Below are 26,504 nucleotides of genomic sequence, written 5' to 3' on the forward strand. Positions count from 1 at the left end.
TCGAAACATCAGCACATGCTCATTTTAATTTCTTAAGCGAAAAACTGGAAGATGAAATAGAACTCTGCCATGAAAATAATTACAGTGGAGTGCTTTAAGAAATGTCGCCATTGTTATGGTTTACTTTTTTGGGTACAATCAGGCAACGAATGACAACGATTAAGTCAATGCAATAAAATAATGGTAAATTTTCAAGTCATCTGTTCTCCATAGGACTGAAGAAACAATAAATATGCCATTTTCGCAACGAGGGAAGAGATTCAACTTCTCAAATTCATGTACTTGTCACAATGGATCAATTTTTTTGCTTTCTTTGCATTTGTTAAGACGAGGTTTCCTCTTGTCACATTACTCGTAGTCTATCTATCGTTCTATGGCAAGTGACCCTCTCTTTCAGAATACTGTATTTTTATTTATTTATTATTCCATTCTCTTTCGTAGAGGTACCATTTGTTAATCATTTATCCCTATGTATATTTTTCGTAAATGGACTGCTGGTTGAGATACATATTAATAATAGTTGCCTGACAAATGCCAATACTAATAAAAAATTGAAAAACTCATTTCTTCTCATTATTACATAGACGATGGGTAGTGGTAATTAATGTTGAGGCTCCTCCAATGAAACATGAACACTCCTGGAAATTGAAATAAGAACACCGTGAATTCATTGTCCTAGGAAGGGGAAACTTTATTGACACATTCCTGGGGTCAGATACATCACATGATCACACTGACAGAACCACAGGCACATAGACACAGGCAACAGAGCATGCACAATGTCGGCACTAGTACAGTGTATATCCACCTTTCGCAGCAATGCAGGCTGCTATTCTCCCATGGAGACGATCGTAGAGATGCTGGATGTAGTCCTGTGGAACGGCTTGCCATGCCATTTCCACCTGGCGCCTCAGTTGGACCAGCGTTCGAGCTGGACGTGCAGACCGCGCAAGACGACGCTTCATCCAGTCCCAAACATGCTCAATGGGGGACAGATCCGGAGATCTTGCTGGCCAGGGTAGTTGACTTACACCTTCTAGAGCACGTTGGGTGGCACGGGATACATGCGGACGTGCATTGTCCTGTTGGAACAGCAAGTTCCCTTGCCGGTCTAGGAATGGTAGAACGATGGGTTCGATGACGGTTTGGATGTACCGTGCACTATTCAGTGTCCCCTCGACGATCACCAGTGGTGTACGGCCAGTGTAGGAGATCGCTCCCCACACCATGATGCCGGGTGTTGGCCCTGTGTGCCTCGGTCGTATGCAGTCCTGATTGTGGCGCTCACCTGCACGGCGCCAAACACGCATACGACCATCATTGGCACCAAGGCAGAAGCGACTCTCATCGCTGAAGACGACACGTCTCCATTCGTCCCTCCATTCACGCCTGTCGCGACACCACTGGAGGCGGGCTGCACGATGTTGGGGCGTGAGCGGAAGACGGCCTAACGGTGTGTGGGACCGTAGCCCAGCTTCATGGAGACGGTTGCGAATGGTCCTCGCCGATACCCCAGGAGCAACAGTGTCCCTAATTTGCTGGGAAGTGGCGGTGTGGTCCCCTACGGCACTGCGTAGGATCCTACGGTCTTGGCGTGCATCCGTGCGTCGCTGCGGTCCGGTCCCAGGTCGACGGGCACGTGCACCTTCCGCCGACCACTGGCGACAACATCGATGTACTGTGGAGACCACACGCCCCACGTGTTGAGCAATTCGGCGGTACGTCCACCCGGCCTCCCGCATGCCCACTATACGCCCTCGCTCAAAGTCCGTCAACTGCACATACGGTTCACGTCCACGCTGTCGCGGCATGCTACCAGTGTTAAAGACTGTGATGGAGCTCAGTATGCCACGGCAAACTGGCTGACACTGACGGCGGCGGTGCACAAATGCTGCGCAGCTAGCGTCATTCGACGGCCAACACCGCGGTTCCTGGTGTGTCCGCTGTGCCGTGCGTGTGATCATTGCTTGTACAGCCCTCTCGCAGTGTCCGGAGCAAGTATGGTGGGTCTGACACACCGGTGTCAATGTGTTCTTTTTTCCATTTCCAGGAGTGTATTTCTCTGGTATGGAGCTTAAGTAACAACATGAGGAATGAGACAGTATAAAATGGTATTTTCTGTCTTAGAGGTAAAATCCTTCAAAATAACCTCAGAATATACCTCTCTACTCCTACATTCGAATATAATGTGAACAAATTATTCATTATATAGGTGTTAGTATATTATTAATTTTGCGTCATTAATGTGACGACTATAGGGTAATAGAACGACTGAACACTTTGAACATCAAGCAGCGTAAGATTACTTACGAAATATCACAGTCTGCTCCTCTGATGTCTTATTTTATACAGAACGTCTTTTAGTCGCCGTAGCTGAAGTTCAGTCCCACGTTAAGTGCACATTTAGTCTCATGGTATCATCAGACATTTATAAATAAGATCAGTGTGCTCTCTGCGTTTATAAATAAGGCGCTAATAGCCCAAAACCATTGGGTCTGAGTGCTAGTTTTTTATTCGAAAATGGTTACCGTTCGTGCAAACTGTCATATGCAATAGTTAAAACATTGACATTTTCTTCATCGGTGTACACTGCGTCTGTAAACCAAATGTGCCCCCCCCCCCCCCCCAATATACATTTTTATGATCTTAAAGAGCCCGCAACCAATAGCAGCTCCGACCGCTTGTAGCCGATCGGTTCTAGGCGCTTCAGTCTGGAACCGCGCGACCGCTACGGTCGCAGGTTTGAATCCTGCCTTGGGCATGGATATGTGTGATGTCCTTAGGTTAGTTAGGTTTAAGTAGTTCTAAGTTCTAGGGGACTGATGACCTGAGATGTTAAGTCCCATAGTACTCAGAGCCATTTGAACCATTTTTGAACCAATAGCAGCAATAAATCCAGTCAGGGTACACTCTCTTTGCTTGCCACACAACCTGCAATTGAGCAACGCGTGGAAGCAATGGTAATCACAGACCTTTCCTCTTTTCTTCTTGATTTTTCCAATACCAGTCTAGACAACTAAAGGGGTGTTACATCAAGCCACACCACCAACAATTTATTTATACCTTCTGTGCTCTGTTAGACAAAATGTTACAATTGCGAAATGATATTAGGGCATTCTTACGAACACAATGTTGATAATTACAGTGTTTGAACACTCTTTTCTTTTTTACAAAATTTGAGCTCCCCTTTATTTCAGTTTACTGCATATATTCAACTCACACAACTCACGATTTTCGCTGAGTAATTCTCTATTTATACTGAAATGATATTTTCACAAACGATTATTTTAATGTGGTCCCTATTAATTCGCAGTTTTGTCTACTGCAGACCGCACAAAATTTCTGGTCATTTTTACAACGGCTTTCCATAATGAAATTAAAATTAAATTTTTTATTTGTCACTAATAACTTGAGACAGGCTACATTACTTATTAATGAATGAACGTTATTCGAGTAGCAAAGATATCTAGTAAGTTTAATGGTCAAAGTCAGTTATGTGTGACATGTTTACCTGCATCGTGTTTACGGGACATTGTGATATATTCTTGAATGGTTCTTGAGGAGAGAAAGCCGATTACCGAATAAAAAATACAGGATGATATTTATAAACAGAGTGCCACTGCTCACATCTTCGTAACCAAATAATGTTTGTTTCATACGTATTTTCTTTTGCTTGTGGCGAAAGGTTATTTCGGCTAATCGTGATAAATGGCATGCACGGTATTCTACGTTAGAGAATTCTGTGGTGCAGCGGGAAGATACCTTTTCATGTATATTTCATTTCGTTAACTTTGCCTTAGTGTCTGAAGATGACCGCCTAAAAGGCTTCGAAATCGATTCCAAATAAATTACCCTACTGTTTGTAAAATTGCAACACCCAGGAGTAATGGTCTGAATCATTCCAGAATCGAAGGATATGAAGAACAGGGGAACCATAACAAGTGATTAAGACTGTAGAGAGATGGCGTGCAAATAGGCGCAGCGGCGCTTTCTTTTGTGTGACCAGCCAGGTCAGCGTTACGCCAAGCTCATTGGGTGTAGAGCCATCAAACCAAGTGGAAACGTCCAAGCACGTGCCGGTGTGCCTTCTACATCTACATCTACATGATTACTCTGCAATTCACATTTAAGTGCTTGGCAGAGGGTTCATCGAACCACAATCATACTATATCTACCATTCCATTCCCGAACAGGGCGCGGGAAAAATGAACACCTAATCCTTTCTGTTCGAGCTCTGATTTCTCTTATTTTATTTTGATGATCATTCCTACCTATGTAGGTTGGGCTCAACAAAATATTTTCGCATTTGCAAGGGAAAGTTGGTGACTTAATTTTCGTAAATACCAAAGGGTGCAGTATCTGCATGTGGTTGAGTTCGAACGAGGCAGAATGACTCGTCCCCGGGAAACGGGTTTTTCGTACCGTGACAGTGCGGTTCTAACGCGGCACTCTGGTGCAACCGTGACGCAAGTGTGGAATCAGTGGTTAGGAAGAGGTGATAGACAGCGATGAGCGGGTACTGGACAACGTAACGTGATCACCGCGATGGATGACCGCCGCTTCGACCGCGCAATCGTAAACAACGAAACAGCTACGTTCAGAATATTAGCGTAACGTTGGCGCACTGAAACACGTGTCGACATGTCTACGTTGATGGTTCAACGCAGTATGTTGAGGCTGGTGTGAAGACAAACAAGCCACTGCGTCGGCTTCCAAAGAACAAAAACCAGTAACCCTTCAGGCGATCCTGGGCACGTCAATGCCATCGCTGGCGTGCTGGGTGTCAAACTGTATTGCTTTTGAACGAATACTCTTCAACTTATCTTACATTGGGAACTACATACTTACCACACGCTGCCGTGGAGAACGCAGTCGGGCAGGCTGTATTTTGAGCGGCATAGCGGACACAAGCCAAGTTGATGGTTTCGGATTCCTTTGGCTAAAACACGCGAACTCTCCTCCTCTGTATTGAGGATAATCTGAACAGCAACTGCTGCATTGGGGACGTTTTAAAGCCCGAGACACTACTCCTCCACACGGCATATTCCAGCAGGACAATGTCTGGCCACATATCTCAAGGAATGTGCAAACCTTAGAAAAACGACTGGTACAGTTACTTCCCTGGCCTGCACGTCCGCCTGAAATATCGCCAATCAAACATGTTTGCGATATGATCGATCGGTAATTTCTTCGTTCTGGTCTTCCTACAAACACTGTCGTTGATACGTGGTTGCGCCTACAAACTGTATGCCAGCGTGCTCCTCAGTGGCACATCCAGCCATTCTTTGATTCCGTGCCACGATCTCCAGAGGCTCTGACTGCATTATGAGCCGACTCATTTCATACTGAATTGTCATTCTCAAATTGCATGTATAGTTCTGTAATTCTGATCATTCGTGCATTCTCATGTACCTAATCTGTGAAATAAATTCTATTTTAATAATATGTCTCCTTCTTGGTGTTCCAGTTTTCACCAACAGTAATGTAAACGGTATCTCTGCCTCGTGATGACTGGGTGTTGTGTGTTGTCCTTAGGTTAGCTAGGTTTAAATAGTTCTAAGTTCTAGGGGACTGATGACGATAGATGTTTAGTCCCATAGTACTCAGAGCCATTGTAAACGGTAAACACAACTGAATTAAATGAAAACAGTCCGTGTGCTCCTAAACAAATATAATGTACACTGTATGCCCCCTTCATTAGGCGTCATGGAAGCAACACAACTAGGTAGTGTTTGGAGATGAGGCTGCGGTCTCACCTGTGAACAGCCCATGTTGTCCGGCGGCGGGTAGCCGTGCATGGTCATGTTCATGGAGACGTTGACGCTCATGCTGGGGAACATGTTGTGCTGCTGCGGCGCCGGCGTGGCCTGGCAGAAGCCGTTCTGCTCGCAGAACTGAGAGCCGCCGTAGCCGCCGCCGGGCGACAGCATCTGGCGGCAGGAAAAGCTTGCATCGGACGGTGAAAACAGGCAGCACCTGTCAAACGCTTCCTGAGGACAGAGCACACGGCGCGCGCCTCTCGTTACTGTCTCGCTGCAACAACAGGAAGAACTCACATCTAGAACTCACTGATTCACACATTAAAATTTTAAAAGTAGGTGACTCTCGTAATGAGGTCGAGGACATCTTATTACGAGCAGCTTAGAAACGAAATTTTCTCTACTGACAGAAAATACTTAACCACCAAAGGCAGCTACGGTGATTCAGACATAACTGCTGAGTTTCCTTCTCGTGCGTGATGATAATTCAAATGAGCTGCGTCAGTTAACTGATATACATTACTGTACCTATTTACGGTACAAGCAGGCTTTCAATGAGCACGGTAGAGTGTTGGACCTAGTAGATAGAGTATATAAGAACACACGATATTTTTTGGTATATCAGTCTAGTGACTAATTTTAGAACCACAAAAAGGAAAGCGCACATCGGACATCCATAAGCGGTTTCCACCATTTTGTTAAACATGAGGTTGTTCGTTGTGCAGAATTTGTAAATATTTCGCGTTCTACACATTTAAGTGCTACACAATATATTAAGTGGACTAGTACGTGAATAAGTGTCAAAAAACCGATTTTTAAATTTTTATCTTAAAAATTCCTTAGTTTACTGAACAATAAATAGTTTATTTCGAGGAGACTGTACTGAAGAAAGCCCCAAAATTAAAGGAATTTAAAAGTTTTTGCACACATCACGACAGCCCCATGTCACGCTGACTGCTCTGCTACAAAAAGGGTTTTGTTTTCACTTGTTTGTTTCTTACGACTTTTTAGTCTCTAATGAAACCGATGACGTCGCTGTTTGGTCTCTTCCCCCAAATCAACTCTACCCAAATGAGAACTTGTACAACCGTGTATGGGAACGTACACAAAAAACTGTTCCCGTAGGACTAAGTACTTTGGAAATAGATGAGCTGGATGCTCTGCTATATTCCAGTGATGGTCAGTGTCAACGTTTAAGGTTATGGAATTGATGGGAGCGCTTGGTGGACTAAATATGCAAAGAACTTCATTTACCATTGACCGCTGAAGACTCTTAAAAGCAGAGAAATACGAGATGGAAGCCATCGGAGAAGTAAGAATAAGAAGAAGTAGTCTGAAAAGGAAAAGGGATGGAGAACAACACCAGAAACAAGATTAATATGTTTCGGGAGCGTTATTTTTGTGCTGAAAAGGTATAGAAACAAACTTTAACTTAATTTCCCGGAAGTTCACTTTTTCGATGTTCTCGTACGCAATGGTGAAAAACTGCTACAGACTGAGACCTGAAATTTTGCATACTGTTTTAAAACACTTAACTGAAAGCAGACTATTCTTATGACTTAAATTTGAAGATTAAAGACTTTTTACAGAAAAACTATGAGCTAATTAATGGAATTTTGGTAATCATCATTAAAAATTTGTTTGAACCATAATATACGACAGCAACATATTTTTAAAAACCTGTTTTAAACATAATAGTGTAAACAACTTACAGGAAAAAGTCGAGCTTCTACTTTGTTTTTTTTTCTAGATTTCTGCATCTGTGCTGTACATAAATAATTAACATGTTTTATTTCACATGCAGCACAAAATACAATTCAGAAAAATGTGTGAGACGAAAAGCTGTGGTTCATACATGAAATTGTTCACAGAAGGTCTCTTAAAAGACGGTAAGCATTACATGGGCTTACGAATCTTATTCTTTGAACTACATTATCCATGAAACTGACAAATTTTTCAAGAACCAGTCCCCTTAATGCTACTTGGAATGCATTCTTAACTCTTCAGGTACAAAATTTTATGTTGATTAAACTACTGTAAGTTATTGGAACTAATTACGTAACACGTGGACAGTTATGCCGTACTTTCTGTCTAGCAACTCTTATACCTGCAGACAGAAAACGGTCTTTTACCACGGAACCTGTGAAGCTTGGACAAAATGTGCGTCTCTTTAATGTCTCAACAATTTTATCTTTTTTAAAAAAAATATTAATCATATGTCAGTTTCCTATAGTTTCCATTTCAAAAAGTATTAAATTTCTGAGTTTCCATAATACGTCTGATTAATTTGATTTCACTTACTGGTAATTGGTGTGTAGTAGAGCAGCAGTGTAACACATAGACTACAAAACCTAGTACTGACAGTATTTTCTCGATTGCAACGCTTTTAAATTTCAATCGAATGTTCGTCCCTGGGTACATAACCATTTTGTACTTTGGAAAATGTTTTCCCATTAAAAAAGAAAGACATGAATTTTCCGGAGTAATATTTGTTATCCCCGAGTACGACTGCAGAACATAAAAAAGGAATGCCACCATTAGAAAATACATTAAACTTCTGTTGTAAGGCCGGCTAGAGGCGAAAATCTGAAAAGTGTATCTTCAAGCTGTGGGACACGACGTACTAAAACTATGTCATTAATAACTCCAGAAAATTTGTATGTTACTTAACAAGAGCAATTAATGCAAGAAAATATGGATATACCTCTATGTGTTGGAAAGTAAACAAATGCACAATAACGTGCATTTCAACGAAAATACTTGCTTAAGTTTTTTATGCTATTTGTGAATATTTTTTAACAATAGAAAAAGGATATTGGGATTAAGATTTATATAAAAAACGCACAAATAAAATTATACCAGTGCTCCTATTAACCACAGTGCTTTCCATAATTGTTAAAAACTGAGTAGTATATGAGTCACACAGTGAACAAGGTTATCGATGTTCTGTATCGAATTGTTACGGTAGCATCGGGCCTTTTGCTTCCTCGTGTATTTGAGTTGCGAGCTATTACACAGATCAGTTTCCCGTCAGCTGCCATCTGAAGAGACTTTCGCGTATGGCAGCAACTGAATGGGACCTTCTGATATTCTACATCTATATTTACATACACACTCCGCAAACCACCGTGTAGTGTATGGCGAGAGTACCATGCGCCACTACTAGTCATTTTCTTTCCTATTCCATTCGCAAATGGCACGACAGAAAACAATTGTCTATATGCCTCCATACCACCCCTAATTCCTATTATCTTGCCTTCGAGTTCTTACTCGAAACATGCGCTGGAGCCAGCAGAATCATTCTTCAGTCAGCTGCAATTGCCTGTTCTCAAAATTCTCTTAATAGTTTTTCACAAATGTATTCTTACAGCTGGGCTATTCACATCAATAAAATCTTTCTGGCAGAAGACGAAAGCAGTTCCATATTCTCCTGGGTTCTGCTGAACAGAGCAAAACAATCTAAGAGCACCAAGAAACAATTTTCTGTTGGCCACGACAAGAAAGACGCTGGGCAGGCAAAAGGCTGACTGGACGCGGCAGAAGGACCATACAAAGCATTGCGAACGCTTCACCAGACAAACATACTGTAAGCTTTTAATTTGCAGGAAACTGCATGAACTCTCTATTGTGGTCCATTTTCTCAAATTTAATATAAATTCTATTCGCGCAGTAGAATTTACCACTGCGAACTTCATTTTATTTGCACCGTGTGTTTTACGATTTTTGTTATTATAATACGCACATCTGACGACGAATAAAAGTATAATATCATAATACTATCTTGTAATTTTTTAAATCTTATATTCTATATGCAAAAATAAAAATGTCGGAGTCATGCCAAGAGTTCACCGAAGTTGCAGATTCAAAAATACAGGGATCTCAAAATAAAAGTGATTCGAAAAGTATTTTCCGCATGTCGTAGCAAATAAACACGGAAATGATCATCAGAAATCGAGATAACCTTTGCTTAGAATCACAACACCTCGGACACCACATGTAGGGGATACTTATTTCTCAACAAAACCGTAAAAATCTTCCGGGTCGGCTCTAATTTGCAAACCTTACTAATCCACCCGTAATAAAGTCTTTCGCTACGTCAATTCGCCATATTTTCTTCCAACATGTTTCTATCGACTAATGCCGACACCATTCATGTAATTTGTCATTAATTACTGAAAAGCTCGATGCCGAGCATATCGTTTATCATTATTTCGTAAGATATCATGAGGTGATCTGAATTTTTCCTTCTTGCTGGTGGTCTGTGATTAATTTTTATTTAATGTTACGTTATTTAGAACATCATGTGTAGTACCACACTTCCATGGAATTCCTTCCCTTAGGAGGATTAAGAAGTAAATGAGTACGTCCTACCTCAGAAGTGGCCTCCAATAGAAATGTTTCGAAAGCCCAAATTCTTCATTCCGCGCTCGGGAATATCACCGCTTCTATTGTCGTTTTTACATACTTATTTCACTACACCTCTTGTTTAAAAGAGCTTAAATAGGTCAGCCATGTACTAGGGTTGGCATCTTTCACTACTAATCAGAACGTCCAAGGTCCCGGCTTCCCAACTCCCCGCTGATTAAATCGTGAATCAAAATCATCAGCAATGGTGGCCGAAGATTTCCAGCGTAAAGAGTCACCATCATTCTGAAAATGGCTTTGACAATGAGGACGGAGCAGCGGACAGAGATTCAGTGCACTGTATTGCCCTTGACGTGGGAATCTGCCCCTAAAAGAAGGAAGAATCACCAATGAGCAATGGAATGAGGATGTAGAGCGCAATTGCAACCACTGAATTAAAGACACATAATGTGTATCCACAAGACACGTGCCTGTAATTGAAAAGTGTCATGATGATCTATTCATCCGCAAAAGATTCCTGACTAGTCCTCCGTTCGGATCTCCGGGAGTGGGAGGTGACCATGAGAGAAGGACAGAATAAGCAACGAAAGGATAACGTTCTACGAGTCGGGGCATGGAATGTCAGAAAGAAATCTCAAAAGGGAAATGCTAAGTCTCAGTCTAGATACGGTAGGGTCACTGAAGTGAAATTGAGTGGAGACAAAGATTTCTGGTCAGATGAATATAGGCTAATATCAACAGCAGGGAAAAATGGTGTAACGGGAGTAGTTATGAATGAGAACGAAGGCCAAAGAGTTACTGTGAACAATTCAATGATATGTTTGTTCCCATCATAACTGACAGCAAACCATCACCGGCAACAATATTTCAGGTATACATGCCACCGTCGTAAGCAGACGGTGAAGAGATAGAGAATGTATATGAGTCTATTGAACGGGAAATTAAGTGCGTAACGGGAGATAAAAATCTAATAGTTATGGAGAACTGGAAAGTGGTTTCAAGGGAAGGATTAAAAGCAATGGTTACGGAAGAAAATAGACTTGATAGTAGGAACGAGAAAAGAAAGAGACTAAATCAGTTCCACAACAAATACTTCGTTACGTAATCGCAAGAGAAAGAGATATATCTGGAAAAGGACGAAATATAAGGTAAAATTTCAGTTAGGTTACATCGCGATCAGAGATTTTGGAATCAGATGTATTCTTAGGGGTATCCAGGTGCAAATATAGACTCACATCACAATTTAGTAATTATGAAGAGTAGGCTTAAGTTTAATAACTACTCAGAAAGAATAAATGTTCAGGGAAATTCAGGAATACAGAACTACGAGCCGCTTAGGACTGAAATAAATAGGAATTGTAGGGAAGCTAAGGCTAAGCGCCTGCATTAAAAATGTGAAGAAATCGAAAATGAATACTTGTTGGAAGGACTGACTCAGCACATAGAAAAGTCAAAACAAACCTCGATGAAATTAAAAGCAAAGACAGTAACCCAAAGAGCACAACGGGAATTCCAGTGTCAAATGCAGAAGAGAGAGCGGAAAGTTGGGAAGAGTAAACTGAAGGCCTCTATGAGCAAAAGAACTTGACTTATGACGAGACAGAAGGAATAACAGGAGTCGACAGCGAGGAAATAGGTGATCCAGTATTAAAACCAGAATTTTACAGAGCTGTGACTGACTTAAGACCAAATAAGGCAGAAGGGATGGATGACACCCGATCAGAATTTCTAAAGTCACTGGGAGCAGTGGCAACAAAACGACTGTTCACGTTGGTGTGGAGACTGTAAGAGACTGGAGATCTACCACCAAGCTTTCAGAAAAACATTATCCACACAATTTCGAAGCTTGCAAAAGGCAAAAAGTGCGAAAATTATCGCACTATAAACCTAACAGCTCATGTATCCAAGTTTATGAAAAGAATAATATACAGATATACAGAAGAATCGATGTGTCATATGACAATCAGTTTGTTTGTAGGGTAGTTAAAGGCACCAGAGAGGCATTACTGACATTGTGGTTGATAATGGAAGCAAGACTAAAGAAAACTCAAGACACGTTCATAGGATTTGTCGACCTGGAAAAAGCGTTCGACAGCCTAAAATGGTGTAAGATGTTCTAAATTATGAGAAAAATAGAGGTAAGTTATATGGGAAGAAGGGGAATATACAATATGTATAAGAGCCAAGAGGGAACAATACGACTGGAAGACCAAGAATAAAGTGCTCGGATTAAAAAGGGCGTAGGACAGGCGTGTAGTCTACCGCTCTTACTGCTCGAAGAAACAATGACGGAAATAAAAGAAAGGTTCAAGAGTAGAATTGAAATTCAAGGTGATCGGATATCAGTGATCACATTTGCTGATGACATCGCTATCCCCAATAAAAGTGAAGAAAAATTGCAGGTTCCTCTGAAGGAATGAACAGTCTAACAAATACAAAATACGGATTGAGTGTAAATCGAAGAAAGGCGAAAGTACTGAGAAGTAGCAGAAATGAGAACAATGAGAAACATCAAGCCTGGTGGTCACGAAGTAGACGAAGTTACCTATGCAGCAAAATAACCCACGACTGACCGAACAAGGAGGAAATGAAAAGCAGACTAGCAAGGACGAAGAGGGTATTCCCGGCCAAGAGATGTCTACTAATATCAAACATAGGCCATAATCTGAGGAAAAAGTTTCTGAGAACGCACGTTTCGAGCACAGCATCGTATGGTTGTGAAACACGGACTGTGAAAAAACCGGAACAGAAGAGAATCGAAGCATTTGAGATGTGACGCTACAGAAGAACGTTGAAAATTAGGTGGACTGTCAAGGTAACGAATGAGGAGGTTCTCTGCACAATCGGTGAGGGAAGCGAATACATGAAAAACACTGAAATAAAGGAGGCACAGGATGATAGACATAAGTTACGACTTCAGAGAATAACTTCCATAGCACTAGAGGGAGCTGTAGAGGATAAAATCTGTAGAGAAAGACAGAGACTGGAATACATACAGAAAATATTGCAAAGGTTGGAAGTGCTACTCTCAAGTGAAGAGGTTGGCACATGAGAGGAATTCGCGATGGGCAGCATCAGTCCAGTCAGGAAACTGATGACCCAAAAAGAAAGTTGCACAGAAGTGTTTATCAAAGACTGCGACAGTTGTCACGACTGCACACTCACTTGTTGGAACGTCTAGCTGTTGTTGATAGTTGCAGAGCCTCTTCAGGTAAGAATATGTCGAATTGTAGAATGGAAAATCAATGCATATTCTTCGTGGACTTATTTTTATCTCCGGCCGGTAAGGGAATCAAAATGTCGATTGCATGGAAGAAACGCAAGGAGTCTCCATCCTTAAGGTGCCAAGGGATAATTTTGGTTAAGCTCTTGAATAATTTCTGATTCTACAACACAATTTACAAAACGACACAGTCTGCATTCAGCAACAAACAATGAATTAGTTTCATCAATGCACATCACATACCGTATAAGTCATTGGGAGCTTGAAAACATAGAAGGTTGCTCGCATTTCGTGTGGGGTGGTTGTGAGAATAAAAGAAGTTACTGTTCATTTTGCAGTTGGCAATCCACTACATTCCAAGCACCATAGCTGGCCCAAACCAGACATCGGCGCTGTGTCCCACGTTGCCCTTGGCGAAAACCTGGTAATAATACCGTTTTGAAATTTGACTAGATCATGACCCTTAGCCATGGCAGACAAAAGTGGAATGCGGGATGACCTTCGTGTAGCTTCCCTTAGATACGTCTTTGGCCAATGTCTTCAATTGAAGTATACCGTAAGCTACCTTCTGTTGTCAACATCTTTACGATTTGCGTTGTGGTTCCGAAAGTGACTGTAATTACTCCCCTGAGTGTTAAAATATATTTTCTGAGGGGTTAAAAATAAATTATTTAAAAGTTTCCTAATAACCTAATACTTTGCTAGATCATAAATAACAAATTCTTGTCTACTGTAGAATAAATGCCTCCTTTAGACTTTACCACTTAAAAGCGTCTATGTCGCCTCTCCCTGTTTTCTATCGCAACGTCACTGTCCTTCAGGACGTCATCTCGCTCGTTTCTTATGTCTTGCAATTCATCAACGACATTCCTTGGTCCATGTTCGCTCTATTGGTCTGGCTACATGTATCAGATTCGTCCATTTCATTACCTGTGAGATCATAAGTATGTCTTCGACTGCAGTCAGTTCCCAAGACATTTGTTTTTAATAGTAACTTCGAAAATGAATCTCACCATTTTTTACTAAGAACCAATATTTTCGTGTGGTTTTCGCCTTAAACGTTCATGTCTCACTGTCACCAGTCAAAACTACTGATACATACTGTTTATAAACCTTTTCGGGTACACTGGAAGTTCGGTTTCCAAAATCCTATGCACTTTACTAAAAGTGTCCCAGTACATTTTTATTATTAATTTTGTTCTGTCCATCCAATCATAATACTGAATATACGATGTTGTAACTGCTCTTGTTATTGTGGTCTTCAGTCCAATGGCAGAACTGATGCAGCTAACCACGCTAGTCAGTCAAGTGCAAATTCACTTCATGTTTGCACAAATAGTGCACCCTAGATCCATTTGAACCTTTTTATTGTGGCCAAAGCCATGGTCTCTAATTACCCCCAGATTTATCCTCCATTCTCAAATTCACGAATCCCTAGTGCCTCAAGATGCGTTCTCGTATGAACGAATTCCACCTTTTAGTCCAGATTTGTTTTTCCTATTCAGTACTTTTTCACTACCCATCGACCCAGGTACACTTTTACATTCCTCTAAAGCATCAAATTTTAAAAGCTTTTGTTCTCCTTTAGTCACGTTTCACTTCCGTACGAGGCTACACTCAGGACAAGTGCTTTCACTCAAAATCAATTATTATTTCTACTTACAACTATTTTCTTGTTTTAGAAAATTACTATAAATTAGTGATCCACGACACCATTTTCAGTGACCAAAGGCTATTTTCAGATAGTGAAATTGAAAGCCTTGACGCCGTGGCAACATATTAAAAACAGATTCTGATAAGACAGAACTAGCAAGAGCAGTCACTGACAAGGATTTAATTTTTATTGGAGAAATCCTAACATCTTCAATTCATTTCGTCACAACTTTCAGGTATGAAAGATTTTTGGTGTAATGCAGTAATGAAAATATGAGCGAGGAAATGAATGAACTTGGAGTATGACTTAACGATATGTATCGGTCGCTTGTTGTGGATCACGAAAGACAATATCGAAAGACGTTTACAACTTGCACAGAAACCAGACCGCAGTTATAGAATTCGTAGGGTCCTAACGGCAAACAGCAGTTGAGAAAGGAGTAAAATAAGATTGTAGCCTATCCCTCATGTTATTCAAACTGTACACAGAGCAAGCAATAAAGGAAACCAATTAGAAAATGTGAAAGGAAATTGAGTTTTAGAGTGAAGAAATTAAAACTTGGAAATTTACCGATGACGCTGTAATTTGGCCAGGGTCGCCAAAGGGCCAGGGAGACCAACTGAATGGAATTTATTGTGTCTTGAAATATCAAGTAAAACAAGGGTAATGGAAAGCAAGCGAAATAAATGAGGTGATGCTGAGGGAATTAGATTAGGACAAGAGACACTAAAAGCGATGTATGATTTTTGTTATTTGGGCAGTAAATTATCTGATGGCTGATGTTGGCAGGACATAAAATACAGATTGACAATAGCGAAAACTGTTTCCATCGAATATGAAATTAAGAACTACTAAATCCTTTCTGAAACTATATGTTTGGCATAAAGCATTGTACAGACTTGAAACGTGGACGATAAGCATTCCCGAATGGAATAGCCAGCCGGAGTGGCCGAGCGGTTCTAGGGGCTACAGTCTGGAACCGCGCGACCGCTGCGGTCGCAGGTTCAAATCCTGCCTCGTGCATGGATGTGTGTGATGTTCTTAGGTTAGTTAAGTTTAAGTAGTTCTAAGTTCTAGGGGACTGATGACCTCAGAAGTTAAGTCCCGTAGTGCTCAGAGCCATTTTGAACCGAATGGAATAGTTTTTAGACTGTTGTATTGCAGAAGAATTATGAAGATTAGATGACTAGGTAGGATAAGTAATGACATACAGAATCGAAAAGATATTTACGGCACAACTTCATTAAAAAGTGGATCGGTTGATAGGACACATCTCGAGGCATAAGGAAATTGTTTTATTTGATAGTGGAGGGACGTCTGAATGTAAAAATTTCAGACAGAAACCAAAACTTGACAAGAGTGAAGGTTTCGTCTGGATGTAGGTCACGCACGTTACGCAGAGATGAAGAAGCTAGCACAGATAGAGTGCCTCATACAAGTCTTTGGACTGAAGACTACAGCAACAACAGGCAGAATTAATTAGGACCTGTAACAATATTTCAAGAAAACTGTGTTTTCGTCACATTAAATGTAGGCGTGTTTCTTTCTTAATTCGTTTGGGGACATTGGTTGAAATTTGACCACATTCAGGGGAATCGCCCCCAGAATAGTTGGGGGTACCACAGATCAAAGAGGTTCTAATAGTAGTGAGACTAGCCAGTGTACTTGAGCCATAGATCACACAGGCGACTTACCTGGTGTGGGTGTACGGTGTAGGAGAGACTGGCGCCCTGGTAGGCGGCGGCGGCGGCGGAGGCGGTGGAGGTGGGCGGCGCGGGCAGCCCCGGCGACAGCGGGCCGCCGCCCACCTGGCCCGGGTGCACCACGGCGTGCTTCAGCGACAGCAGCACGTCCGCCATGTCGTGCGGCTGCTTCTCCGTCCTGCGGAACCACAGTGCTCTCAGTAGGGGTCGTGAGTATTCCTCCTACATCTACATTAGCATCTATATAACCCGAAAGCAGCCTTACAGTGTGTGGTGGAGGGTACACCTTGAAAGACTAATCTCATTGGACAAGAAATTAGTCACGCTCAAGTAACCTCATCCTAGTACCGTGTATCTCCGTCTCAGTCCTTGACAACGGCTTCAACCTACGACGAAATGTACTGCTCGTCTTGTATCTTCTCTATCTCCCAACTGCACTTGGTAATGATCCTAGGCTGACGGGTATACCACCTTACGCATGGATCGGTCAATTCACTTTACACCAGATAGGTTACTAAGCATCAAACCGCAAGGAGCGGGATATTAACCATTTCAGTAGACGTATTTATGCTATAATTTAAGCCTTATGATTAGACTTACAACCTTCTGACTTTCGCTTGTGATACGTGTACTCAACAGCAAATCAGTTGAATTATTTTCTTCCGATCAGCAATAATGGGTTACAAGCAAAATTACCGCCACAGTTGAAAAGGCGCATTAAAGCAATACTAACGAATAACAAGGCAATAAAGCCCAAAGATACTCAGTAGAGCCGCTTATTGACTACAACGCGTAAATAACCTTCAAAACTGCCTCATAATGTAAGATACACATATTCATGGAACACATAATTTACTAAATTTCGTATTTCAATAAGAAATTATCTTTTCAATGACTTATATCTCGCTAGAAAGATTATGTGGTGGAGAATCCGGAAAACGTTCTGCATTTCGTCAAACTTCCTAGATTGGGGATTTACTGAAATAAGAAGTAATTAAACTGCGTCCTAATTCTCAGTTTTAAACCCCAAACGTTTTCTGATTTTAACACCAAAAACAAAATTATATCTTCAAATGGTTGAAATAATTAACTAAGAAAATTGACTCTAAAATTCATCTTTTGAGGAGGAGATGAAAAATTCACGATCTAGACAAATTACCTCTTTTTTAACAACAAAAATAGCAAAAACATATTTCTACAGTTAATCGCCAATTCACCAATATATATTTTATTTAAAATAATCATACATATCTGTCCTATTTTTAACACTAACATTGTTTCCTAATAGACTCTGGTGCAACGAAATCACATTGTAGTTGATATTTTAGTACTGGTAGTTTGTAAAAGACTTTAGTCATTTCTGATGCGAATATTAAGTGTGATATCGATGTCCTAAAGTAACGACATAATTGGATAGTTGTGAAGTTCTCTGTGTTTTACTTACTGTGCAACTCTGTCGAAGACTATGCAGCGTACTACTCAGCGTAAAGATTTTTCTACCAATTAATAAATAGAGATATTTCAAAATTTACCGAGCCTACGATCTTGTTTGCGACGCAACTAAGGGAATTAAACTTTTCTACGCAAATTCGAGGACCTAGGAACAAACAACGCAGCTTTTCACCTAGGAACAAACTGCACAACTTTTCACCTCTGAAGAAAACAACGCAACTAAAAATAAGCATTAATATTTAAGTTTGGCCCCATTCAATTACCTTGCAGTAATAGAGTTTGTAATTCCAGTAAGATTGGACTCTAGTCATCTGTTTCAGGTGATACAAATTAAGTACTCTTCTAACAATAGTTTTCGTTTCAGTGTTGCATTTTGTTACATTAGTGAACAGTGTTCGCTACCGTAAACATTTAGCCGAAATTACGAAAGTAGTATCAGTCAAACATTTTGAGATGGGTTATCTATGAGTGTCTTTAGTAGACAACAAACAGGAATCTGTGAATGAAGTTGAGGTAGAAGCATATCAAGCAACATCAGAAACTGTTGCACCTGATCACTCATGTGTAGAGCAACTAAGATACGCCAGGATGGATCAGAAAAAGCAAGAAAGGTCAAACTGAGTAATAGGGAACTAAGTTTTCAAGACGTATTGGAGCAAACGTGTAAATAAATTATATGGTTTCAGGCTCGAGTGGCTCATTTCCAAATAACTTAGCAAAATTAATAGCGAACTTTCAATAATAGACCAAAAGAGTTCTCAAACACACAAATTTCTGAAGTCCAGAAAGAGTTAATTGACGAAGCAGCTGCGATTAATACCCAGGTAGAAAATCTCAATAAAGCAGTAGAAAAATTTAAAGGAGAGGGTATCTGCAACAGAATCGATATTCGTTGAAATTAAAGTGACTGAAGTAGAAAACTATAAAAGGGAGTACTCATTGTAGAAATTAAATGTAGCGGTGAAACTGAAACTGTTAGTAATCAAATTTGAACAGTAAAACAAAAAAATGCTTCAAATGGCTCTGAGCACTGTGGGACTCAACTACTGAGGTCATTAGTCCCCTAGAACTTAGAACTAGTTAAACCTAACTAACCTAAGGACATCACAAACATCCATGCCCGAGGCAGGATTCGAACCTGCGACCGTAGCGGTCTTGCGGTTCCAGACTGCAGCGCCTTTAACCGCACGGCCACTTCGGCCGGCTAACAGTAAAACAGAAGAGGTAAACAAAGATGTAACTGAGAAACATCAACACTGAAACTTTAAGGAATCCATATTAAGAGAGAATGTTTCTAACATTCAAAAACAAGTACAATTATTACAAGAGTGTGCTTATTCAAAAACTTTCTTCAATTCTTACAGCAAGCAATGACAACATCTGAAGTCAGTGAGGCACTATTTAACCATTGTTTTCTTATGATTCTTAATATCATCGAACATTCTTGTAGTGATTCGTTATGTAAAGTAAATGCACTGTTGAATCGGAGAGAGAAATCTTTTTACATCATTAGCCAAGGTTTTAATGTAACTCAAGAAAAATTCCTAGAAGGGAATAGTGTATGCTTAGAAGAAATAATTAATAACTTGTGCTGTGCAAATCAAAGAGATCACATAAGCAAGAACTATAAGTAGAGAAGAAGAGAAGGTGAACATTTCAAGAAATTAATTGAGAAGAAGGTGTCTCTAGCTAATGGACTAGATGAAGTACAAAGAAACACTTTTAAATCATTAAAATGGAAGTATTGGCATATATTTAGCAATGGTCATTATATCATGAAAAATTCTGAGTGTGTGCTAAAATTAAGGCCTCATAAACGATTATTCCTTAGACCATACAGAATACCTATTGCAAAAAGACCTGCTGTTGCCATAGAATTGAATAAACTTAAGAGCTTTGGCATTATAGAAGCAAGTAACAGTGAATACAACAATCCAGTAGTTGCATCTACTAAGTGCGATGATGGAGTCACACTGATGTTAGACTCCAGACATCGAAATAAGAGTATCCAATTAGAAAATCGAACATCAATGAATTACTTCATAAATTTTGGTGTATAAAATTAATGACTGTAGGGTTTTACCAAATAGCTTTAGCCACTAAGTTAAGAAGGTACACAGTTTTCACGCCCAATGTAAAATGTTACCAGTATAAATCTGTTCGACATGGGCTGACTCTTTCACTAGACTAGTTTACTAGAGTCTTGGATTATGTGTCAGGACAAGAGTTGTCTAAATTAACCATTTACCTAGATGATATCCTTGCATGCAGTCAGAACTGGGAAGACGATTACTGGTTCATAAAAGAGATCTTTCATAGGCTTAAACAAGGAGGAACTTCGACGCTAGAAAAGCGTAACATGAAATTTCTGGAACAGTATATACCTCTGGAAGATATTCTACCTGGCTCAAAAGAAGGTAACGTTATTTCCGAATTTTCTGCTCCTAGAAACTGAAAACAACTAAAGTCCTTTTTCGGATTAAGTGGTTTCTACCTAACAAACGTAAACGGACAATATATGAATGTTCCATGTTTAAGTAATGTTTCAAGAAAGAACGTCATCTGTAAGTGGAACTGGAATTGTGAAGAATCTTCTGACAAAATAAAACAAACTTTAAATAATTGTGATTTTCTGTCAAGACATAGCTTTGTTTACCTTTCTGTTTACAATGCTACTTTTCCGATAACAGACTGGGGGCCAGTCTATTCCAATTAAGTGTAGAGAATGGAGGACCACAACATTATTCTATCGTCTTTTCCAGTATAATGTTGCTGAAACATGAGAGAATGTATACATTGATGGAAAAGGAATTACATGCTGTACACTGGATCTTTGGTAAGTTTAAAAGCTATTTGACATGGCATAAGGTGACAGTCTATTCTTACCACAAGGCAACAAGTTATATACAAGAATGCAGACCTCATAATTACTTAACAAGGTGAGCCATGTTCCTACAACAGTTCGATTATGATATAAAATATGTCAAAGGTTCTGAAAACAAGGTAGCCAATGCCCTCTCAGAATCACAGGAACAGATCAGAGTTTACTTGAGACTGAAAATGAAAAGGAATTTAAGTGTATGTATAAGACACGTGTAAGCACGTGTAAGAGACAAAAAAATCCAGTAAAGCATTCTGTACTTGCACCCACAGAAACCTAAATCATGACTCTAACAGCAGGTGAAGACAAAGTAGTTCGTTTTATAAAATTCACAAAATATCTTCTTTAGAAGAACTAACCTAGACTGACTCTCGGAAGCTATGTTTGCCAGGGTACTTTACCAAAAACAACTTTTAACCTACACCCATGATAGTTATGGTCATTGTGTCATACGAAAGTGTTTATGAAAGCTGCTGGAGAATGTGTAGGAGAATGTGTACTTTTAGAGCATTATGAAATAGATAACAAAGTACGTTGATAATGTTATAAATGTCAGAGAGTCAAAGTGAGGAAACAAACTTGTCAGTGGCTAATGTAAAACATAATTCCTGTCAAACACACGAGCCTCGTCGTCTTCCATCTATATGACCCACTCCAGAGTTCAAAAGGTGAATTCAGTTTCATCCTATTTATAGCAGATGTGTTGTCAAAATTTATTAAAACTTATCCCATAAGGAAAGCGACCAGCTAAGCCATTGTGTCAAAAAGTGAAGTACATTACACAGATAGGAAAACAAAAGGTTTTCCTATCTGACAATGGCTCACCATTTATCTCCAACACTTGTAAATTCTTCACTGACAGGATATCCTGATCTCAGTCTACAACCCTATATGGTAATCCAGCAGAGAAGTACATGAGAGAAATAGAGATGTTATGTGAAATCTACTGTAGCAGAAACATCCATCTTGAACTGAACATGTTTGAGACTTTGAAGATGTGATAGAAAGTCTAGAACATTCTTCTACAGATTCCTGTCCATTAGAGACAATGTGTCACAGGAACTCTACAATATTTTAATGAACTTATTCATTTTTCTGTTTGTACATCTATGTCTGCCTAAAAAAGGAATACATAGCCAAAAATGTTATGAAGCTTAGAAAGAAAAGGCTTGAGAATTAAGTAAAGATGAGTCAGGTAAAGGTTGACGATCACATAAGGGATCAAAAGCAGTTACTCAGAATTAAAGAAATTCTTTCGTATTTATACTGTACTTTTTGAAGATATAGAAGACCCTAATCAAAATGCTTCTTGTTGGTCTAGCGAACATCCGAAAAACTGCTTGGTTAGAGAACCACTGCAGCATTGATTCTTAGAGAAAATTTACGTTTGTCTTGAACGTAATTGTGATTTATTCGGCTTATTACTTCAGTCACCCTTGTTTCTGTGAAAACGTGTTCACAACAGTGAAGAGCCTGTAAAGTGCAGTAACCAAAATTTACAACACAGAGTAATGCAACAGTCCTCAGACGCCACACGTACACTCTGACATTGTTGACGTCTATGCGCGCACAGTTCAGCATAGCGCCGTTGTGCGGCTCTTCCACTGCATTCAGTGAACCCATACACGATGTGTACATCGGCGAGCCTTTCATCAGTAAACTTACCTACAGCACTCCTGTGTCTCGCTGTTAACGCACAACTAACACATCCGGGAAACAAAACCCAAGACAGAATCGAGCAGTACTGAATGCTGTCGTGAGGTCAACAAAGTTAGGAAGGCATTACTACTGTCAGCAACAGGTTTTGTCAGCGAATGTGTTATCCAGACAGACAGCGAACATTTGCACTACTATGCGCTATTTTCAGTGCATTAAAGGTACAACAAAGCTTATTATGTAATAAAACAACGAAATGCAATAATTCTTTAATGAGCTTGTGAAGACGGTGGTTTCCTTCATCTGCATCTACATCTACGTGATTACTCTGCTATTCACAATAAAGTGCCTGACAGAGAGTTCAATGAACCATCTTCAAGCTGTCTCTCTACAGTTCCACTCTCGAACGGTGCGCAGGAAAAACCAGAACTTAAATTTTTCTGTGCAAGCTCTGATTTCTCTTATTTTATTGTGATGATCATTTCTCCCTACGTAGGTGGGTACCAACAAAATGTTTACGCAATCGGAGGACAAAACGTGATTGAAATTTCATTTACTCCAAAATACGTAGAAGGTATCAATGAACAACAACTTAAAGACTGTCGGCGGAAATCTGAGTCATCCTGTGCATAAGGTGGACTCTGTAAAACGAAAACCGCTGAAAGGGTCGTTATCTCGTTACCTACGAAAGTGGGGTAATTGATGTGTAAGGGCCCTGCAACGAACTTGTGGCGTCACACTAATTGGCTACACACTTCGCGAACGCTCGGCTCGGTGTAGGACCCATAGGAAATCAATTTTTAATTGGAAATGTAACCACTAAAGGTCTTAATTTCGTCGTGTGCTTTCGAGAACTTGCATGCTTTTAAACACGCAGTCCAGACGTATGAAACCCGTCTGAAGTAGTTACTGGCCGCCGGCCGGAGTGGCCGTGCGGTTCTGGGCGCTATAGTCTGCAGCCGAGCGACCGCTACGGTCGCAGGTTCGAATCCTGCCTCGGGCATGGATGTGTATGATGCCCTTAGGTTAGTTAGGCTTAATTAGTTCTAAGTTCTAGGCGACTGATGACCTCAGAAGTTAAGTCGCATAGTGCTCAGAGCCATTTGAACCAGTTACTGGCCCCCCGGCGGAAAGGGCTGCTGGTTCTCGTAAGACCTGCAGTATCACGTGCTGTGACGTACGTGCCACGGCATATCTTTCCCGTGGGCCTCGTTACTTTGACAGCAATGAGTTCCTAGACTCGTCGCTAGAGGGACGCGGGCACACACCTAGTGATGACAGAGCGAGCATGCTCACTCATCGACGGTATTCTGCACTCATCGCGCTGAAAACGGTGAAATGGAGGCTTCAGGTGATACGCAATGGGGTGCAGTGCGTTTCCTAACAACGGTATGATTGCAAAGACCGCAAGGAGTGCAAAGTGCGCAGAGATCACTACATGTCCTTTGCAGATGTTAAGACATGGCACAAGCGATTCAGGGAAGGACCAATGTCGTTGGCAGATGATGCACGACCTGGAACGCCATTGTCCTGCAGGTGGATACACTTATTATTCAAGACCGGCCATCGCCACCTAGTTCGAATTGAGTGGTGGTACTGGAAAGGATACTTGCACCATTCTTTGATGAATTTCCTCTCCCCCACTTCAGGAAACGCACCACATGTTTTTGCACTTCTTTTGAAGCCTCCACTCTGTTCTCAGTACGGCTGAGAGCAAAGGACGGTCGACGCGTGGGCGAGCTAGCGCGTAGGTGTGCGCCCGTGTCCTTCTAGCGGCGAGTTTTGGACCTCAGAGCTCTTATAAACGACCTCACCACTTTTCGGCGGTTTATTTTTGGACTCCGGCTGGTTTAATTTTTTAATGCACGTTATATATGCAAGGGCTTGCTGAAAAGTAATGCCTCCGAATTTCTTACGTGAAAGCTTTTTAAATAAAATAAGCGTTTTTAACATTCTACATACTTGTTCTTCATCTCTACATATCTGTTTCTAAACATAGTCACAATGGCGACATGTTTCTCGCAATGAGAGACCAGTTAGCGTCACTGTACAATGTTTCACTTCGTTGACGGAACCACAACCACACCTCCGCTTCTACTGCTTCATTACTATCACACTGAAGTTAAGTTTCGGAAACAGATGAAAATCAGATAGGGCCACGTCGGGACTGTAAGGAGTATGATCGACGACAGTGAATTAAATGCGTCGGAGTTTTGCAAATATCGCACCGCTTGTGTGTGGTGTGGCATTGTCATGCTTAAAGAAACAGTGCTCCATCTGTGTGGATGAACTCTTCGAACTCGTTCTTCTAGTTTTGTGAGGATTTCTCAGGCACCGCCATTGTTACTTTACACACCACCATGTTACACGCTGAAATTCCGAGCTCCCTAGCCGCAGAGGATTGCAACTTGTGTCAGCAAAGCGAGTAAGTCAAGCAATTACTACGCATAACATGTAATACCTCAACCGATTATGAGAACAAAATAAAAATTTCTGAGGTGCTACTTTTCAGCACGCTTCGTATATCTACAGTCAGAAATCTGGAAACCCAATTGCCATATTGGCAACTAATGTATCATAAGAAGTCTTTCATGAAGTTACTGACATCGCACATGGACGTTCTAATCAACACCAAGAGTGATTTTGTCAAATAACGTACATTTATTTCAATAAAATGGTATTAAACACTTCTTCCTCGATAGTTACAATAATTCGCACAATCAGCCGATAGCACAACATCCTAAAGCCGATGCCCTGCCCAGATCTCACATTTAATCTTGAAAAACAGTGTGCTCCCAAGTAGACAACGCTTTCCAAAACCACCTACAGAAGTTCCCTCTCACTGCATCCGTAATTGGGATATCTGAGGACCTTATTCTAAAGCACGTTGGAAAATACATTCATCAAGGCTGGCCGGACCGTCTCGCTTCCCACTCGCCTCCAGGCCTCTAACAATACCGAATCCAGCTGGTACAGGGAGAAATGATTCTGACGTCAGCTGACTGCTGCTGTGTGATCATCCGGCCGACATGACGTGAGCGTGTCATGGACCTCCTGCACGCTGGTGACAGGGGACGACACTCTTGAAGCCGCTCTCAAGGTGCACGCTTACTGGCGCACCATCACGCAGGACATCAGGAACACCTGCGCGTCGATTTAGTCAGCACTCTGGCAACGTTTCCATGCCTGACCAACGGCGCAGCGTCCATGCGAGCGCGTCCTTGTGCACTTCTGCGGCCTCTTCCTCATATCGATGCGGCTCATTGTAATAGATTCCATTCCTATGTTTCCTTATGTACTTTGCAGTCAATTGTCACAGGAAGATAGACAATAAGCACCTTGCGGGAAAAAAATTACAAGCAATGGGCCATAGAAATAAGCGTCTCTGTCAGTGACCTTCATTTGACGTTTCAGGGTATCTGCTTTCTGAGTGGCATAACGCACCTGACAACGGCACGGTTCGTGCGCACCTTTGAGCTGTAGATTTGAAGATGCTAACAGCCAAACCCAACATCGATGTCCTGTCCCACTACCTGGGCTACTACAGGAGTATGTCTATTACACGGGCGCACTCTGTTGAGCTTCTCCATGGCCACCCACGGTACAGCCCCCCCCCCCCCCCCCCCTGTGATCTGAATCCTATGACCACGCTAGCCTATCCGTCGTTCCCAGTACCCACTGAACACACAGGTTTGAGCTCTGATGAGTATAATGGTCCTAGTATGAAGCCATCTGTGAATGATAAATCTCAACAGTGAACGCCAGTGGTGACATGCTGGTATAACAAGCTGACTAATTTTGCCTAATTTTA

The 26,504-nt window shown here is 41.0% G+C and overlaps 1 protein-coding gene across 1 annotated transcript in view; it reads right to left on the minus strand.

The window, feature by feature from the left end:
• LOC124788739 (protein glass-like) overlaps positions 1-26,504 on the minus strand; it is a 70,241-nt gene that overhangs the window by 36,765 nt on the left and 6,972 nt on the right. Inside the window, exons 2-3 of the mRNA XM_047256022.1 lie at positions 16,775-16,882; positions 5,757-6,033 (exon numbers count right to left, since the gene is read on the minus strand). Of these exons, the coding sequence (XP_047111978.1) occupies positions 5,757-6,033; positions 16,775-16,882 (385 nt within the window). The remainder of the gene's footprint in view (positions 1-5,756; positions 6,034-16,774; positions 16,883-26,504) is intronic.

This window comes from Schistocerca piceifrons, chromosome 3, assembly GCF_021461385.2.
Source record: "Schistocerca piceifrons isolate TAMUIC-IGC-003096 chromosome 3, iqSchPice1.1, whole genome shotgun sequence".
Lineage (NCBI taxonomy): Eukaryota > Metazoa > Arthropoda > Insecta > Orthoptera > Acrididae > Schistocerca > Schistocerca piceifrons.